We start from the raw sequence: 20,192 nt of genomic DNA on the forward strand, positions 1-20,192 counted from the left end.
TGTGGACACACTTAATAAAGGAAACCTGTGGCAAAGCACTGAGCCCCAGTGCCGAGTCCAGTGTAAAACCAGACGTGGACTTCTCAGGCAGAGGTTGAAAATGGAAGCAGTAATACACTATACTTGTTAAGACTCATGAATTACAGCGAATGCAACATTCATGTTTAAATTGCTTCCTGGCTGTACTCTAACCACGTGTACCATATTTATGTAACACACTTTTTTTGCTTAGCCGTACAAATATACACATAACAACTGTGGCATGGCTGTTACACTTTTAATGGAGGGAGGTATAAAACACATCAGTGCAAAAGAATAGTTTACATACTCATTACCGTAGTGATTAATGTATATTAGGGTGTGCTAGATCTCAAAAATGAGCCTACAAAGCTTCCTGCAACTAAGATGTTGGAAAGGCTAAGTTGTTTTTACCCATCGCCTTTATTATAATTCTCAGTGATACCTGGCAGGATGACAAAATGAGAGGCTTCTTTCAGCTGTGGTTCAAAGGACTGTATGACAGTGTCACTGTGAGACTATTTCCTTCTAAGTATTTCCAGTAACACAGGCAGTTAAGAGGCTTAATAGTATTGAAGCCTGGAAGGCAGCTAAGATCTCAAAATTGTAAAACAAGTCTCACTCACTTCCTGCAGAAAAAGGTTTAAACATGACTTTAAGGATACTGAGAAACCAACCAATGGTTTCATCCATAAAACTTCAGTAAGCACCCCAAGGCACAAGTGTTGAAACCACCTGTCCACTAAAATGCCACTGCACTGTACTTTTGGAGGTACAGGAATGCTGGGCTTGCATCCATAGGACATCGACCACCCCAAGGCAAAAGCACCAGGTGTTAAGCTCAGGTTTCGTTTACACAGGATGCACCAGAAATCCCTAAGGTGGCGAATGGTTCAAGTACTACATCTCCAGCTGGGACTCTTTAGAGCCTGTAGGTGTGTGGATACTGGAAAAAAAGCTGGGACAAACCTGAAAGGGTTTTTGAAACAGTACAGTCCTCAAAGGGTTCTGAATAATTCAGTTACAGAGAAAGGAATGAAGAAAAAAAATGTCAGGTTGATAAGTAGGCTACAATGTCTGGTAATTAGTGTCACAAATAGCCAAGATTACTAATACACATTTTGGTAAGGGAAAAATACCACCATATTGGCCAGATTAATTTCTGTGTGCAGTAGGCTGTGTATTAATTTAACAGGACAATCATTTTCAGACCACTAAGCCAAGAAAACCCACAGCAAGAGAAGCAGGTAAGGGGCCAGAAAAAGGCTCGGGAGTTTGCTAGCTTCAGGATGCTGAACATAGGTGGTTTACTTTGAGACTATGGTATTTACGTGATTCCATGAACAATCCAGTGTCAAGAGGCCTGGGCCCCACAACACTGCCTTCCCAGTGTCAGGGAAAATTCATACAGGAGAAACAAATCACCTCAGCATCAACCAACAGCCTCTTTCTGTAACAAAGTGGCCCATAATTTGATGAGGTCTCTTGGCTAGCTCAAACTCAGGCAGGAAAGGAGCTAAGCTGATTGGTCAGATCCAGAAACACAATGGAGAGGCAGCTACATCTCCCGGCCGGAAGTGAGATGATCCGTAGACAAGCTCCGGAGTGGCGGTCTTCTCCTTCACATCTGTAAAGAAGCCACAGATGCGAAGTCACTTCACCAGGAAAGAAAAGCAAATGTCCCCTGCAGACTGACTCTTTGCTCAATGAGTGAGCAGGATCTATGGGAATATGGGAATTCCTCATTGTTAATCTTGCAAGGTCCCTTTTTCAGTATGCCTGTGACAGACCAAGCTCCAAAATACAGTACTGCTCCTACCCCATCCCCCAAGCTAACAGCAGAATGGCTCAATGGGTTAGGTGGGAATTCCTATATAAGGACAGCTCTCCAGGTACCCACCTGTAGAGGGGTTCGATACAACCACTTTTCCTTATCAAGTGTAAGCTTCATACAAGCAAAGAGATCACAAACAGCTGGGAGGCCATAGCGTTCCGCATAGTTATGTTCCTCTTGTAGGGGTGAATTAAGAAATACCTCCTGCAGGAAGAAAGAAAAGGTGATTGATTGCCTCATGACAACCAGGCCACACAAGGCAGACTTAACTGCTAGCAGTATCTACAAAGAATAATATAAATGTTGGCCATTTTTTTCTAACAACCAAGGGCAAAGGTGACAATTGCTTTTTCTATCCCCAATCCTTTTGATAGGCAGCAATAATATAGGCTGGGTCCCCCCACTTCCTGCAGGATGGGACTTCAAGACCAGGGGACACAATTTACCTTGAATAATCCTAAGTCCTCCTGTTGCCTAACATGCCTAAACTAATACCTGAGCCAAATTTAAAATTTAACATATTTTGGGATCTGGGCCATCTGCAAAGTTTGGAATTTAAAATGCAAAACGCAAATGGCATTTGTGGACATCTGCTTACCTGGGCCTTCTTTCGCAGGAGCCACTTGTCTCCAGAGGACTGGCTGATGCTTTCCACCTTTCCAGGCAAGACCCAGTCAGCAGTGTTAAAGGAGCACCAGGAAGTGGTCATGGGGCTATTAAGCTTTGGCTTGCCAACCTGGTCCCCAGTATTTGGCACTTTCTTGGGGCTCCCTTCTTTGCATGAGGGCCTGACAAGCCACTCTGACAAGGAACTGTTTCTGAGGACCTGGAAGGAATCAGCAATTCTTGAAGGACTGAACGCCTTTAGTGCCTTAGCTTGTTCCACTGCCTCTTTTCCGGAAGGACAGAGCCACTCGGTGAGCTCCTTGTGATTCTCAAGCTCAGACGTGGCTTCCATGGGCATCCCATTTTTATCCTTTCCTTCCTTCTTCAGAAGCCATCGCCACAGAGCTTCCTTCTCACAATTCTCCTCACACACACACTCCGCAAAGCTTGTGCAGGGCTCGTTGGCTTTGCACACTTCCTCTACTTTGTATGGCTCTTGCTGGTTCTGGACAAGCCAATCTTCAGTAATCATGCTGGGCGTGGACAGCGGTTTCTTGGCCTCCAAGTGATCGTTCAGGCACTTCAGATTGCCCAGGTTTTCGATTTCCACCCCTCTGGGCTGGTTGCCCTGACAGTTGGTACAGGAGGCAGGCTGGGCAAGCCACTCACTCACACTGTAAGGCTCCTGGAACGCTGGGAACAGGTGCTTAAACTTCTCACCAGCTTCCTGGCTGCTGCTCTCAGGCTTCTCTAGCTTGTGGGGCTCCTGGGGAGTCACCAGCCACTCAGACAGCCCCAGGGCATCTTGATCCAGATTCTCCAAATTGCCAGCTTTCTCAGCTTCAACGGAAGGGGAACTGCTGGGAGAGTGGCTCTTGCGCTTCGGGAAACTTGGTCTTCCAGGAACTGCTGGGTGCTGACTCTTGAGCAGCCAGTTTTCTAAGCCCTTTAGGTTGCCCCAGACATCACTGAAGACACTGAAGGCTCTGGCAGACGTCTACACAGGAAATACAGACGTTAGTTTGCCAGAAAGATGGGGACGCGTGGGGCTTCTGTCTGCATATTTACAGTCTTGCCCAATATTTCTAAATTTAAGTACACAGTAAAGCAAGAAGAGATTTCTGTTTGTCATTAAAATAGATGTATCCAACTACATAAAAGTTCTTACTTTTTATAGTTTTAGAAAACTGAAAAATATAAAAAGCAAAGTAAGAAAAATACTTTTGGCATTTTGATTAAAAAGGTTCCATGAAGTGGGTGGGGTCAGTGAATCCTCTGCAGGTGAGAATATCAACTGTCCCCAACTTCTTGGAAATTTGTATCACAAATTTTAAGGAGTAGGCAGAACTGTCATCTGAGAATGGAAAGAATGTACAAAAATGAATGTTTAGGACAACTTCACTCATGTCCAGAAAAATGAGAAAGTTCTGCCCAATTGATGATTTATCAGCCACAAGTGACTTTACAGAAATTAGTGACAGAAATACATTCATGTCATATTACTGGGGGAAAAAATCTGTTTTTAAAACTTTCTATCCATAATAAAGAGACAGAAAGTTAAAATTATGTTTCCATGTGTAATTAAAAAACATATTTCCAGGTTATGGTCAAAAGCAAAACAAAGACCTACTACTGGTTAGTCATCAACCCCATCAACTACTGCATGGACCTCAGGAACCGTGAGGCCAACACCGCACCTGGCTGTTCTCGAAGCTCTGTTTGTGGCTCAGCCAGTCCTGCGGGTTAGTGCTGGGCATGAAAGGAGCCTGGCGACTGCTGGCAGATTTGCTTCCAAGAAGCCACTCGCTGACGGGTACAGCCACGCTGCTGGCCGCTGACTTCTGCTGCTCATACAGAAAAGTTGGTGTTTAGCAAGGCATGGTCAAGTGCAAGAACAGGTTCACCTGAGCTCTCTGCCGTGGGCCGTCTCCCGCCCTGAGCAAGGTGTGGGCCCTCCCCACATCTCAGTTTCCAGGATAAAGCAAGGAATACAGCTAAGTTTGTCTGAGTCAGATGCCTAAGATCTGCCTTTCCACACGTCTCCTCTGTGAATTAGAAAGGATCCCCAAGACAACCAAAACCAGTGACGACTAATGATAATTTACTATGAACTAATCAGTAAGTTTTCTTTTTTTTTTTTTTTTAAAGACAAAACAACTTGACATTCAGTAATGCAAAAAATAATTCAAATGGCTAAAGTAATTCATAAGCACAGAAGGTTTTTTACAAATAAATAGTAGGGGAAAAGTGATTTGGTCAAAACTCAACAAAAACATAAGCCATGCTTCAGTTACCAGAAACAAAGCAGCACCTCACCTGCTCTGGCACTGGAATGTGACCTCTTTTCTCTAGGAGGGGCCCAATGCTTGCTGAACTAGCATGAGTCACCAGATGCTCAGGGATTTGCTGTCAAAATAAAGACAATTTCATAGTGTTATTTATGCTAGGTCTCCCTACAAAAAACAAAAAGAGAGACAGAAACAATTTCAAATGGATGAAGCAAATCATTACTATTTCCATAGTATATTTACAATACATTCAATGATCTACAAAGAAATGATCAAGTCTGAGAGTTCCCTACTATGTAATTATTGTAGTTGGAACAGGAAGTTTCTGAAGCTTGTGCCTCTAGAAAGCCACAATTCACAGTGCTGAGAGCAGCTGTGAGGCACCAGGAAGCACCTGAGATCCACATTACTCACAATGGTCTTCAGGGACCCAAACGTGGTGATGGTCTGGCGCAGTGTGGTAGTGTCAGCTTCAAAGAGCAAGACAGTCGAATCTTCGGGCTTAAGGGTCAAACTACCCAGTCTGGGGAAAAAATAAACAGGCTGTGTCTATTTTCAAAAACAAAAGCCAAACTGAGTCAGAGTGGTATTTAGGTTCACAAACTTAATTCTTCCCACGATTCTATGTGCAATGAACTGCAAACATGTTTTAAATGACTGTACTTTTCTAAATAAACAATAAAAGTAGATGGCTTAATTACTTATCAGCAAGCGTAAATCTATAAAGCAAGAATCTTACCACAAGAGCCAACAAATCAAGTTAATTCCTAACAGATGTAAGTTACAAGATGGACTTTCTTTCACTGTGCCAAAGGCAAAAAGTCAAAACCAGCAAAAAGGGTTTTTACCTCTCCAGACACACAGAGACTTGATTGGCTAGATCTTTGCTTTGGGTGCGCTCCAGCTGATGAATAAGACAATTGAACTGGCCCAGGAGCTACAAGAAATGAAAGCTATTAGCCATAATAGTATTAAAAGCACCAAGTGTGCCCAAGGTAAAAAGCAGCACTTGAGATGAAAGTTCTCTGTGACTTTGGCAGATGCGGCATCACGGGGAGAATACTCTCTGCAGAACGGCATCTCCCAGCCACGCCCACGCCCACGCCCCTTACCCAGGAGAGCTGCTGTGCCTGCTGCTGAAGCGTCTCCTCTTTGAGCTGATGGATGAGATCCACCTGCTCGTACAGCCACACCTCGCGGCTGCGCAGGCACTCCAGGTGGCGGCTGATGCAGCTGTGAATCTGCGCTTTCACCTGAGGACGAGGCAGACACAATATGGGGAGGCCTTAAAAGTCTGTGGGTGTAAATCCTTCTGATGACGTAACATTTATGGAGTGTCTCAGCATGAAAATGTGTATGCTCTGCATTTTGCCTGTAATTTCAGAGTTTCGGTCCAAAAGCCTACCTGTGGACCTGAAGAGCCCTGTTTAAGAATCTCAGCCTCAAAGATACACTCAATCTCTGAAGTCCTCCTTCCACACTCCTCCTCCTAAGAACATCAGGTTAATCTGGGTGTCCTGGTATAACTGAAGGGAAAAAAAATCCCAAGAAACAAAACCAAATTAAAAAAAAAAAAAAATCACCAAAAAACCCAAGAATACGCCGGAAGATATTGATCTCCTCAGTTTTCCAAACAATTTAGAATACATGGCTTTGTCAGTTCATCGGGGGAAAGAGACAGAGGATGGACCTAAGAGCTGGCCATGAGCAGGTCCATCTGCAGCAGGCTGAGGCAGCAAGGACACCAAGTGCTAGAAGACTATCATGGTGGAAGCTTATGAAGTAAAAACGCTGCTCAGAGTGTAAACAGTGAATCACACAAGGGATAAACAAAAAAACCCAAAGGAGAACATTAAAACTGCTACATGTCATTCATGATCATTCAAGCAAGTAACAGCTTGAACTACATAGCAAGATCCTGCCTCCAAACAAACAAGAGCATTTTTTCCGTGTAACAAAGGGTACTTCAGAGTCAAGCACCACTGCCTGCGGTCACCTAAGAGTACCACCGCCACGTTCTGGTTTTGTTCTGGCTCCCAGCATGACAAAGCCAGCAAGGACTGGGGCACAGGGCAGGACGTCTACCACTCACACACGCAGCAGACCCAGCTAAGCAGGAGACTGCTCCACCCTGACAGCTTCCACCAGTACAGTGCCCGGCCCGGGGCCAGGCGGAGCACAATTAGAGATGCACACTGCATGGTGGTCTCTGGGGCACCACAGCGTTTTCCAGGCTTCTCCCACCTGCCTTATCTGCCTCTGGAATCAGCACGCCCAGCTGCTGACTGCAACACATAGACAGCATGCGGCACAGGGCGGAATGTTCTGGCACTGTGAGAAGCCAAGCCTTTGGCCATGCTTTACCCAGCGCTGTCCCGAATCCAGAGAAGAAAGAAAACGCACATCCCACCTCTCGCAAGTTATCTTTAAGCTGCTGCTCGGCCCGGAGGACTCCACCAATGGCAAGCTCCAGGTCCCGGCGCGCGTCGCTACACCGCAGAAGGGGCTCTCGGACACTGGTGGAGCTGCTCTGGTCCTGGGTGGTGTTCATTCTGCTCACTGTTTCTTCAAAAGAGTAAAGAGAAAAAACCCAGTTAGCACTCTTCTTACACAACAGGGCTTCCCTTTTAATCAATCACCTTGTTCCCACTGCGTGTGATGGCTCCCAACTGGACTGACTTAGCTTCCCTCCAGTGCAGACCCAAACCCAGCACATGCAAATCCTCCTCTTTCCCCTCTTCCAACTATGCTACAAAACCCCCAAGTCTCCTGAAGTGGCATTTCCTTGTGACAAAATATCCTTGAAGACAACACTAATGGTCTCAAATTGACTGGACAGTTTCCAAAAGGATGAAAAGAGCACTAATTAGAAAGTAAGTTTCCATGCTGCAGACATGGCCGAGCAGTAAAAGCACCTGCCGGGCACGGATGAGGCGGAGGATGGAGTCCGCAGCCCCAGCCCCAGCCCCAGCTCCAGCACCACCAGCACCACCTCCACCACGGCAGGTTTCTATTCACAACACACGCAAGCGTTCCTCAGCAGATCCAGACTAAAATGTAAGGCAGCATCCAGTTACTCTGAAACTAAGCTGCTAACCAATCATTTGAGAATTCATATGGCTACTTGGGAGGCTGAGGCAGGAAGATCCCAAATTTGAGGCCAGTCTGGGAAACTTAGCAAGACCCTATCTCAAAATTTAAAAAAGGCCTGGGACATACAGCTCTGCAGTGCAGTACCTGCCTAACATGAACAAAGCCTTGGGTTTAACCCCAGCAACATACTACAGTAATATTTTCAAAATACTTGGTATAAAAAAGGTACGCAGAGGAAGGGGTGTGGTAAATACAGAGGGCTCGCTAGTGAGCTGAGGATCAGGGGAGACGAGACAGGAATGGGAAGAAAGCACACAGTGATGTAAGGAGACAAACAGAAGGTCTACAATCAAGAGATAGTTTCCAAACGCGAGGAAAAGGAAACCCTGATCACTGCAGCCCTGGGTGCTGTGTGTGAGGAGGGCCCTGGGTGTCAGGATTCCCGAGGCACATTCCTACCACTCAACTGTTTTCTCTGCTTACCTGGATGAAAACAAAGCAGGCAGCTGTTAAAAGAGAAAACGTGGGGCTGTGACAAAGTCTGGCCGCAACAACCTCTGCATTGCTGGGACGCCTTACAAGATGTGCAGCGTTTGTACTTGAATAAGGAAGAAGAGGTTTCTTTTTTTTTAAAGCAGAGATTGAACCTAGGGAGTGCTAGGTTCTCTGTACCTTACACTCTTTGTTTCTTGAGACAGGATCTCACTAAATTGCTCAGGTTGGCCTCAAACCTGTGACCTACTGTTTCAGCCTCCAGAGTAGCTAGGATTATGGGAAGATGCCACCATACCCTTCTTAATGATACTTTTCCTTTTTGAGACAGGGTCTCACTATTGTAGTCCAGGTTGGCCCTGGATTCGCAGCAAAAATATCCTCTTGCCTCAGCCTCCTAAGTGCACCACCAAACTTCACAGTATTTGCTTTGTTAAGAACCAAGATCTTTAACTGAAAACAAGGTCTACATGATTGTGGTGTGCTGGGCCACATGACTGCACCCACGGTACTATGCCTGTCACAAGACCAATTCGTTCCATAATGACTGGACTAAAGCTGGAATTTATTTATGGGTAACACACTTTAAAAGGGGGTACTTAGTACAGGAGAAAAGACCCCCAAACCATGGAAAACTTTCACAGGAGGGAAGGTGCTTTGCCTAAGTTTCTGGAGGATTTGATTATCACTCTCAGACACCTGCGAAATGGATGACTTAGGCCACGAGAAGGAGACGTTCAGGAAATAACAAAGCACTCCCACAAGGGTAAGGGAAAGGCAGAGAGAGAGAGGCTGCTCCCCCATCAGCTACCCACAGGATGCAGGATGAGGTCACAAAATAGCAATGGTGATTTTCCCCAATTTGGAAAAATTTTCTGTATTCTTCCAAATTACAGTGAGTGTTACCCTCCAAAACAATCACGTTAGAGTAACGGTCCACTTGGGGTCCACTAAGAAAACCTGCTTCCTGTCTTCACAGCCAGTCTGACATGCCCGGCCCCTACTGCCCTGGGCTGAATCCCCCTCCTCCCTGTGGAGCAGTCACAGGGCAGTCAGCTGCCACATCCCTGATCCGGAGGAAGGAGCCAGGCAAATGCCTGCCCACCAGCAGGGAGGGCAGCAGGGAGCCTTCAGATCTAAAATCAACCCCGCCCCAGGGGGAACCTTAGATTACATGGGCACTGCCGGGCAGGCTTTAAAACAGACTGGTGTGAGTGATCAGCTCACACAGTAGCACACCACCAGTTCCAGGTGAAGGGGTCAATGTGGAGGGCAGGACGCACTCCACTCTGGAGCCTGGCAGAACTGAGATGTGGCTGTGTCTCCACGCCCGAGACCCCTGACTTAGGAACTTAACTGTGGGCCTCCCTTCCTCTGGACAGATGCACACAGTAAAGGCAGGACCCAAGGACACAATTACAACAATTTAAAGAATCTCCATTGGCCTCACTTTCAATTCTAGATTAGGCAACACTTTGTTTCACAAAACATACATTCCAACGCGCTGAGCAGGAGCCCTTTAGTTTTACAGACAGAAAAAGCAGCAAGCAAGCAGAACTAAAAAGAGAAAGCAAACTGGGCCATTTCAAAGTTTTTTTCCCTTGTCAGGAGAGGTAAGCACATCGTCTCTCAGTCACATCAGGTACTTCTGTGTAGGAATTACTGCCTAGGGATCTTTATTACCACGCCAATTAAAACTGGCCCCTGGGACTTGGCTGCTCTAATTCTAGTGCTTTTGTGGGCTCCTCAGACAGTTTAGCTGGTGCTGAGTGACTGTGGTGAGAGAGCCTGTCTATACTTCAGCCTGGTCAACAGCCACCGCTTAGTCCCAAGCCACTGGGCTGCACCTGACAGTATGAGGCTCTACCTGCCGGTGGTGACGGTGACACTCACGCCAGCCCCTGCGCACCCCTCACTCTGACACTTCAGGCGTTCTTGGCATTAGGCTTGGCTGAGTGTGGGGGTCTCAGTAGTCTCCTGCTCTGAGAGTAAAAGGCAGCAAACAAAAGGGCAAGGCCTTGCAGGTGAGAAGGTCCTGATTCGGAACCCTTAGCTACTTCTCAGTACTATGACCTTGGTGTGGTTCCGCTCTGGGCCTAGCTTCCTCCAGAGAGACAGCGGTACTTGTTGATAGTGCCCCAGCTGGTCTTTCACCATGCACCACAGCAAAAGGCAAATCATTTTTAGGGCCAAAACTCAACAGTCTAAACCAGTGATGGCAAACCTTGTAGACTTCTCAATGACACAAACAGCCTGGTGGGGCTCACTTGTGCTATAGGTTCACCACCTCCAGACTCTGTACACAAGCTTTTCTGCCTGTTTATCACTTGTACAAACAACGGGCCAAATGAGCTCTAATTCTAAAATTCAATTAAGTTACTAAAATAAGCCTTTTATCTTTGAGTTTATGATCAGAACCATGGCCCTAGCACATCCCAATGAGGTCTATGTTAAATGTTTGCTTTTTGAGATAAAGTTCATTTCTTTCTAAAACTTTCCTCTTTCCAGGACCTCTGACCTAAGTTCAGAGTCGGAGAAAACAAAGGCGAGGGAGAGAAACACACACATATTCCTTAAACCAGTAACGTGATCCGGTGTTTCTTTAGAGGGAGTTCCACAAACCACACACCCTGTACTTTGACAATGCTTTTGCACAATCCTAGTTACGAAGTCCAAAAATCTTAGGGCTGGAAGTGAGCAACTAACCACAACTGAAGCTAAATCATTATCCGTTAAACCACAAAATTACTAAAAGGCCTCAGCGGACTCCTCACGAGTCTGAGGCCAGCCTGGCCTACACAATCGAATTCAAGGCCAGCTTGCACTACATAATTAATTCTGCCTTTAAAAAAATATATTAAAAAGCTACAGTCCTCTTGGGACCCACACAAATCACAAGTTAAATAAAATCCTGCTTGGAGATGTAGCTCAGTGGTAAAATATGTGAAAGGCTCAGGGTTGCAGCCTCTGCACCAGAAATAATGTTTCAAAAAGTTGTAAAAACCTTAATAATACCTTTAAAGCACCATTCACATTCACATCTGACAGATGACACCAAACACCCACACAGTTTGAGAACCCTTTCAAAAGGTCACAGCTCGAAGGGGTAGGTCCTGGGTTTGGAATGTGGTCTCCTAAATCTAATCCTGGGTACTCCCTCGCACGTGAGCCCGTTCTTTCTCCAATGTGTTTTTACCCATAAATTCTTACCAGCCAAACTCGGGGTTGAAAATTACCATCTCAGTGCACTGCCAGAGTCTCAGTGGTGCGTCCAGTACTCCATGCATCACAAGCACGGCTCTCCAGGACTGTGGAGAACCGTCTGGTGGGGCCAGGTACACTCCAGACCAGCACGGCGCCCCTGGCTGTCACCCCAGGCTCCTGGTAATCGGACTTGGCCAAGTGCCAGTACCGGGAGGAGGAAGCGCAGAAGCCGGCTGGGGGTGGCCTCGGTGGCCCCCTCCGGGCTTCGGCCGCCGTGCCTCCCTCTCCTCCTCCGTGGCCCTGCGCGCCCACCCGCTGCACGTAGGCCGACCTTTCGCAGCGTAACCTGGAGACGCCCTGGGCTCCCCTCTCCGTCACTTAGTGAAACAGTGAAACAGGGAGGCCGGCTTTGGAGCCACCTGCATCCGCGCGGAGGCCTCCCCACGCAGCTCTCCCCGCAGCCCCCGACTCGGACCTGGCCCGACCCTGACCCCTACCTGGCGAGGCCGGCAAGACTGCGGCACAACGGATCAAAAATTAGAAAACGGACGTCAGGTAAGCTCAGGTTCTGCACCCGGAGCAGCGGGGCCGCGCGGTGCCAGCGCCGTAGCCTGTGTGTGTTGAAGGCGCAGCCGCTGCTACAGAGCACGAGCGCTCTTTATCCCCGCGGCCCGACGGCCGGAGTGGGCGGAGCGCGCACGGCGGAAGAGGGTGGGGCGCGCGCGTCGGGGAGAGCGAGAGCGCGCACGCCGCACCCCGAGCCCAGCAGCCGGCCTCTGCCCGCCCGCTCCCCGGTGGCCAGGGGCCCTGGCTTTGGGCTCCCGCCGCACCCACTGCCCTGAATCATTTACGCGGGCGTGCGGCTAATCCGGGTGGGTTCTCACAGCCGCCACGCCGGTCTGTCCCGTGCTCAGCGCCTGACCCTCATGTGCACACGGCGGCTACACCCAGCGCTCGCGGGCTGCGCCAGCCCCGGACTCCAGGAGGCAAGGCCGTGCCGCCGAGGGCGGAGACCGGCCGGACCCTCGTGTCTGTACGGGGTGTCAGAGGCTCAACTCACAGAAGACGAAACAGGGAGCCCTTGGGGTCGAGGACGTTCCGGCACGCGTTAGCATTAGCGCTGTCTTTACAAGCTGCTGCAGGGCAGGGCAGGCCGGGAGGGGCACAGATGGCCATGTCACTTCCCTGAGGTCAGAGTCACTTTTTTTTGGGTGCTGGGTAGCGAACTCACGGTCACATTTTTTAAAGTACCGACATGCAAATAACAAGAGCAGAACCACAAAAGCCCGGAGCGCCACAGGGAGATGAGTACTTAGCGCTTGTCACCCCGGGCACCCTTCAGATGAACGGGGTTGGCGGAGGCGTCTCCTTTGGCAGTGGCGCAGAGCTGCCACTGCCTTTGCCCTTGCCCTTGCTTTTCCCTCACTACGTAGTTCGGGACGGCCTTGAATTCACAGCGTGGCCCAAGTTGGCCAAGAATTACAGGCGAGCGCCACCAAGGCTGGCAGCAGTTTCTAACATCCAAACTTGGACACTCATCATCAAAAATAACGGGGAAACAGGTCTAACTCCAAAACCCTCTTTTGTGGCCAAAAACCAAACAAAACTGGACGTACAACTCTGATGAAATTTTATGGTCCTTTATATCTTATGTCAACGACTTAAAAGAAGAAATTGTTTACTAAAATATAACGTGTCAAAATCCAGAGGGCGGCTCTGGCTGTTGGTATCAGCTATGCTTTAATGAACTAAGAATAGACACTGCATGCACAGTTCAGTCTGGTCACTCTGTCCAGTGTGGACGTCTCCCAGCTCCATGTGCCAGCCATACCCGCCTCTTTTCTTCTCCCCAACTATCTACTGTTCAAGTCACCACCACCGCAAAACCTAACCTGAACAAACACCTCATTCTTCAGCAAAAGCTATCCCGGGTAACAACAGCAAAGCAGCAGGCACCACAATCTCAGATTTGAAGTCATGTTACAATGTGGTACTGGCACAAAAACAGAGGTGAATCAATGGAATAGAACAAAAGCAGACACCTTTGCTGTTTGAGCTTCTAGAAAAGGATCAAAAACACACTAGAGGAAAACAGCCTTTTTAATAAATGGTGCTAGAAAAACTGGATATCCACATGCAGAAAACTGAGGCCAGACCCATATATATCACCATGTACTAAACTAAAATCAAAATGATCAAAGCTCTAAATGTTAAAAACAGAAACACTTAATCTGCTGAAAGATAAAACAGGCACAACTGGAACTCATAAGAATAGACAAGGACTTTATAAACAACCCCAACGACACAGAAATAATACGAGAATCAACAAATGGGAGTCACAGGAAATGAAAATGCTTTTGCACAGCAAAGGAAATGAGTGAAGACACAACCTACAGAATGGGAAAAAGGACAGGACTAATATCTAGAATATGTACTCAAAATAACTAGACCTCCCGCAATAAAGGATCCAATAAAAAAACAGGCATCTGAAATAATTAGACACTTCTCAGAAGTATAGATGGCAAATAAATACATGAAAAAAAGTTCAACATTGCTAGTCAGTAGAGAAATGCAAATTAAAACAACACTGAGACACCATCTTAATCCAGGAAAAATGGCCATGATCAAGAAATCAAATAACAAATGCTGGCAAGGCTTCAGAGAGGAACCCTTCTGCACTGCTGGTGGGAGTACAAACCAGCACAACCCCAATGGAAATCACTATGGAAATCCCTCAAAAAGCTAACAAAAAAAAAAAAAAAAAAAAAAAAACCAAATCAAAAAAAAAAAAAAAAAAAAAACACCCAAAAAAGAACCAAAACCTGAAATTCCAGTTGACCCAGCTATTCATTCCCCTTGTAGGAATCCTCCCAAAAGAGTTAAAGTCATCATATTACAGTAATACATGCATAATTTACAATAGCAGTACAATTTATAATTGTAAGTACTGGAAAAAGCCTGCACCTCTATCAACAGATGAATGGATGAAGACAATGTGGTACAGATATGCCTTGTTTAACAATGTACCAGTTTAAGGAACATTCAGACTTATAACCCACTCTCTGCATAGTTCTGTGTACCTTGTTTATATGGCTTCAGTGTCTTTTTTGTTGTACAGTACGTCTTATTTATACACTACTGTAATTTTTACTGACTGTACTGCACAGGACAGTGCTATAGTTTTATGTTGTTACACAGTACTACGTGTAACAGCTATGCAAGTACAAGCAAAGTCCTCAAATAAGAGTTCCATTTCACCAGGGGCTGGGGATTTGGCTCAGCGGCATAAGCACCTGCCTTGCAAGCAGGTAGTCATGAGTTCGATCCCGGTACCGATAAAAAAGAAAAAGACAAAAAAAAGTTCCCTTTCACCATTTCTTTCTTCTCAATACTGTACATACTATATACAATTCCTCATTTAGTGACCAAATTGAATGTCCGAGTTGCAGGTTAACTCAATAGGCTGGTTGGTTGGTTGGTCAGTAATTAAACAAGGAAGATCTGAATTTACACACATGGAGTACTACTCTACCACAAAGAAGAATAAACGTGAGGCATTTGTAAGTACACCGCAAGACCACAATGTTCAGTGAAATAAATCAGACTCACAAGCTTAAATATCACGTGGTTTCTCTTATATGAGAAACCTAAATATGAATAAAAAACAAAATAAGTGCTAGACAATAAATAGAAAGATCTTTTTCAAATGAGAACAGGCACAAGAGATCGGAGGAGAAAGAGAAATAAAAGGAAAAGGATTTAAAAAGAATCTAAGGAAAGCATGGAAACAGACATTTTTCACATTGGAAGGGGCCCAGGAGTTGGAGGCAGCAGGATGGATGGGAAGGGGAGACGGGAAGAATTGAGAGGTGTTAGGCACACACTCCCCTGACAAATGGAGCCCACGGCGGCTCCCCTGACTACAGACCAAAGATCGTTCTGCACTGTAAACAGGTACTAGTGGAAAACACATCATTTACTTAGGAATAAGCCAGTTCTGGTCCACACTGGCTGCTGCCTCCTCCTCCAGGCCCACCATAGCTGTGCAGGATTCAGTGTGACCCCTGAATCCGTTTCTGTATCATTACCAGGCTGATCGAATTCAGCTCTGAACACCCTACGGCTGAATGCAGTGCCTGGTTCCAGGACCCGGCGTTACCAGCCCTCCCCGTTCTATGTACCCTCCTGTTGACAGCAGTGCTCGGCCCTGAGTAAACGACACCAATGAGCAAGTTCAGGTTGGCCAGTGAAGTGTGGAGTATTTCTGCTGTGAACATAATCAACCTGATGTCCCACTACTGCCTGGATTACATGTTCAAGAAGGTTTTTCATGAGAGGTTTCCAGCACAACTTTTACTTGCTTTTTCCAAACAAAATGAAGCTGGTAGGTCTCTAAAACCATGATCCCAGGGTAGGCCCGAGACAGACTTCCAGACAGGGCACTGCTGATTCGCGAAGGTTAGAGAATTAGAGGGGGCATGTTTACTGTATTCACAGCTGACACGAGAAACTCCGTGACATCACAGAAGTCTGGGAGGCTTTGGAAGTAGGGTCATGTCCTATCTTCAACCTGACTTCCTGCTGTAACACAGTTAAGGACCAGAAAACATGCTACTTATCGGCATGGCACTAATCAGAGGATTTAATCCCACTTACATATGATGAATGTGTGATGGGTTTTCTGCACAGAAGTAAACAAGTGACAGAATATTTTCCCTCCTCTAAAGCCTGGGGTATTAGCAAGGCCAAAATAATACTGAAAACATACCTGCCACTGCCTTCTTTTGAAAGCTGTAATTGCCCAAGTATTAAAGACGCAGCATTTTACCTGTGACTAAACTGACAAACAAAAACCTTCCACCCCATTTTGTCAATTATTCCATCTATCACTCTCAGAAGTGACACATTTATAGAGTACTCAACGTAATGCTGATAAGCCCTCAAAGTGCTTCCCGATACACTTCTTTCTAGTCTCAAAAAGGAACATCATGTATAATCAAGCCAAGAAAAATTCTGGATAACTTGGGATAAGAAGCTAAGATATATTCAGTGAGTCATTCATGCCAGAGGTAAGTTTAAAAAACATTCCTCAAAATTATTATTTTATTCACTTGCCGGTAAACCAATCTAATTGAGAGAGTATGGAGGACATGCCAGGGTTTGAGGAGCTGTAGGATGGACTGGAGGCCGACACAGGAAGGCCACCATGCTGTGATTTAACAATGAAGGAAGACCAGCTTGAAGAAGGCGCAGCAGCTCCCTGGACTAAGAAGCCAAGACAAACAGAACAGTTAAGGAATGCTACAGGCACAGCGCATGTGGGAGACTTGGCCTCTGCCTTGTGTGTGCGTGGGTTATGTTGGAGCAATGTATTTGCCAATAATGAAAACAAAGCCAAAACGCACTGGACAAAAACTTCAGAAGGGCTGAAAAGTAGCAGGAAAAACACTAAAAATGCCATGGACATCTACGTACTGTCCTCTCATGAAACAGGACTGAGCCCAGTTCCACAGACTGCTTCATCCCTTTCTGAGGTTTGCCCTCTGCAGGTCAGGTCGGCTGGTACCCACCAAAAGAGGCATCGCATTCCCCTTCATTTTTTTTTTTTTTGGGAAAGAGATGATTAATTGTATATATTAAAATGTGCTTACAACAGTGCCTGACATGAAGTGAGAGCTATATAGCCATTAGCTGTTTTTATTATGTGCCTGATCATGACGATATTTTATATTACAGTTCACTAACCAAACTATGTTACGGTTCATCAATTGAGCAGGTCCCTATCGCCCCTCGCTAGGATTCCTACAGACACCTGGAGACTGGCACTCGGTCCTCCCCTCCTGTCCTGGCCTGCTCCCCCGCCATGGGTGGGAGGACTGGTACCATGAGTTCCTCTCTCCTCCTCACCTCTGCAGGTGTCTGCCTGGCGGCATCTCAGTCAGGCTCTCCCTCCGCTCCTCCCCCAGGAGCTTCTTATTCTCCGTGGTACTTCCCACTATCTGATTTGGGTCAACTGTTCATTTTCTGCTCCCTGCTCCCTCAGAAGCACACCAGAAGGCAAGTTCGATGGAGCAGGAACTTTCTGTTCACTCTTGCAGAGCTGGCACTCAAAAATTATTTCAAACAAATTCATTATTATGTCCCTCCTACCCCATCCTCGGGCCTTTTCTTTTTTAACAAATTATCTCATTTAGCCCTCACAGATCTTTAAGGGAGGTGTTATTATCTTCGCCATGTCTTACAAAACCTGAAGGTGTGACAAGGGTAAATACCTTAACCATAGTCACAAGCTTCCAGATAAAAAAGCCAAGATTTAATCTCAGGTCTGGAGCTACAGCCCCTAGCCACACCAGGTATTTTCACAGCCCACTTAGGTATTAAGGTTTACTGTACTCATCCGACAAATATGTGAGGACCTGAGCTGACAAGCAGAATGTAGTCCCTGTGGAATACAATGGTGAACTTGTTTCCTGGAGGAGAGTTTGTGTCACTGACTCACCCACTTACAAAATATGAATTCTCTGAAACAGTTACAAGTGCAGCAGCAGCGGGGACTGGCTCTGAATGCCTCCCACGAGGCTAACACTCTATTACTGGAAGGAGCCTAGTAGAGATCAGGAATCTTGAGGCTCTGGAATGGAGGCAAGCTACGTGGCACAAGAGGCCATGAGTTGCGTGACACTGCCATCCAGGCTCCAGAGATCACACTGATTTACTAAGATGGGACGGCTGCGTTCTCCACAGTAGCGGGTGCTGGGTAGTTGTAAAATAATAATAAGACACCTCTGCCTCCTCTGAGAACCACGCCTTCCTTTCCTTACATAGCTCAATGTGCTTTTCCACTTTGCAGTATGTTTGCCCGAGAGAATAAGGGAATTGTAGAGATTCATTTAGGCATAAACAGCATAAAACTTTAAACACCTAGGGTTTTCTTGAGCGAGGTCAGGACAAAGGCTCCAGAGAAGAGAAAAAAAAGTGAAAGGTAAGAAATGTTATTGTGCTAGCACTTATTCTTTATTTCTACACGGTACCGAGTCCTCAGCAGAGCAACCTGGAGACCTGCTGACCACAGGTGAGAAGTGAGCGTTCTCACTTTGCAGCATGAGGGTAAGCTTTCCTCCAGGGTTCAGGTGCACCTTGAGGTTCATAAGTCACACTAGGATGCCAGTGTGGAACTAGGCCACTGGTTGAGGATAACCACTGGTGCCATCATTATTCGAGGGTCCTACAGTCGCACTCCACATCACCAAGTGAGCGGTGGCAAGCTCCGATCTATACAAAACAGTGTAACTGTCCATTTGTACAGAGAGGCAAGGCCAAGCTCCCCAATTTGGCTCTTTGCGTTTGCACCTGATCAGCCCTGAGGAATGGACACGGAAAACAGGTCCTCTGGATCCAGTGACCCTGCCAGAGCGGCTGGAAACTGCGCCTCTCACCGCTGAAACTGGGGTAAAGAGGGCAGACAGGAGGAGGTGATCCCAGAGGTGACTGTGAGGGGAAGGGCAGGGAAAGGCGTACCCCACCCCGCCCGGGACACCCTCCAGGCCATGCCCTTTAAGGATGTGGAGGATCTGGGTGAGAGGACAGGTCCAGCCAGCGGACCGGAGGCGGGGGTGGGGTGTCTAGGGAGGGAACAGGACAAGTCCAGTCCTCGGGCAGGGGAGGACGGGCCGCAGCGCAGGAGTAGGAGGAGGAGGAGGAGCAGAAGCAGGAGCGGGGGTAGGAGGAGGAGCGGGGGGAGGGGAAGGAGAAGGAAGGGGGAAGGAGGAGGAGGGGAAGCAGGAGGAACAAGGGGAGCAGGAGGCACAGGGGGAGCAAGGGAGCAGCGGGAGGCAGCGGCCTTGGACCCCGGGGACGGCGGCGAGGACCCGCTCCCGTGAGGGAACCGCGCGGACCCCAGACCTCGCAGAGGGGAAGCCCCGCCCGCGGCTTCGGAGCGGGAGGAGGAGGAGAAGCAGGCGCCCGCAGGCTCTGCGGTCCTTACCAGCTCGAGAGCTTCTCGGTGACCCCAGTGAACCCGTACAGTCTGCAGCACCGCGAGGAACAAGCTAAGGGCGCACGGGCAGAGTTCTCGCGAGAGCTCACGTTTCCTCCCACGCCTCTCGCCACGTCGCCGAAGTCTCGCGACATCTGGCTGAGTCCGCTGAAAGCGCTCGACTGCCCTCTAGAGGATGTGGAGTGACATATCAAACCAAAGAAAGCAGGCGTGTTGAACCAGAAAACTAATTCTCTTACCCCAAATGAACTCTCACCGTGTTGTTTCCATTCAATAGGAAAACTGCATTTCAGGTGATGCAAAGGACCACATAAAGTATAATTCCATTTACATGCAGTACCTGCAGTAGCCAGATTCTTTCTCAAATTCATACCTGTGACACACTAATTGGACTTTCTTAGGAGGTGCACTATACACTTTCAACACATGTACATGGCATGTGACGATCATACCAGGAAAACAGGCAGGTTCATTCGCCCAGACATCATTTCTGTGTGGTGGCAACACTGAAAATCTTGTTTGTGCTCTATTTGGAAATAGTCAATTAATTATTGTCACTCAAAGTTGTTGTGCCAACCTTGAGAATATTACAAATTATTCCACCGTTATTCCTAACTAGGGCAGTGAAGGGAGATATAACCAAGGTTACCAGGGGCTGGAG

General features: G+C 47.2%; 1 protein-coding gene across 4 annotated transcripts; it reads right to left on the minus strand.

Moving 5' to 3' along the window:
- Window positions 1-263: 263 nt before the first annotated feature.
- Ncoa4 (nuclear receptor coactivator 4) lies at window positions 264-19,651 on the minus strand. Of its 4 annotated transcripts, none has more exons than XM_005002047.4 (10): window positions 19,520-19,651; window positions 7,157-7,311; window positions 5,859-5,999; window positions 5,595-5,683; window positions 5,161-5,269; window positions 4,775-4,864; window positions 4,156-4,302; window positions 2,451-3,455; window positions 1,919-2,056; window positions 264-1,645 (listed from the first exon to the last, which is right to left on the minus strand). In XM_005002047.4, exons 2-10 carry the CDS (start codon window positions 7,295-7,297, stop codon window positions 1,640-1,642), a joined length of 1,866 nt encoding a protein of 621 aa, XP_005002104.1. In that variant the 5' UTR covers window positions 7,298-7,311; window positions 19,520-19,651; the 3' UTR covers window positions 264-1,639. The 4 variants fall into 4 exon arrangements, with proteins under 4 accessions (XP_005002104.1, XP_005002105.1, XP_013004054.1 ...); XM_005002048.4 differs by lacking the exon at window positions 19,520-19,651 and adding an exon at window positions 12,033-12,233; XM_013148600.3 differs by lacking the exon at window positions 19,520-19,651 and adding an exon at window positions 12,033-12,204 and having other exon boundaries at window positions 7,157-7,305.
- Between the last annotated feature and the right edge of the window lie 541 nt (window positions 19,652-20,192).

The sequence above is a fragment of the Cavia porcellus genome, unplaced genomic scaffold, assembly GCF_034190915.1.
Source record: "Cavia porcellus strain 051 isolate PalLab524CR breed Dunkin Hartley unplaced genomic scaffold, mCavPor4.1 scaffold_23, whole genome shotgun sequence".
In the NCBI taxonomy this organism is placed as follows: Eukaryota; Metazoa; Chordata; class Mammalia; order Rodentia; family Caviidae; genus Cavia; species Cavia porcellus.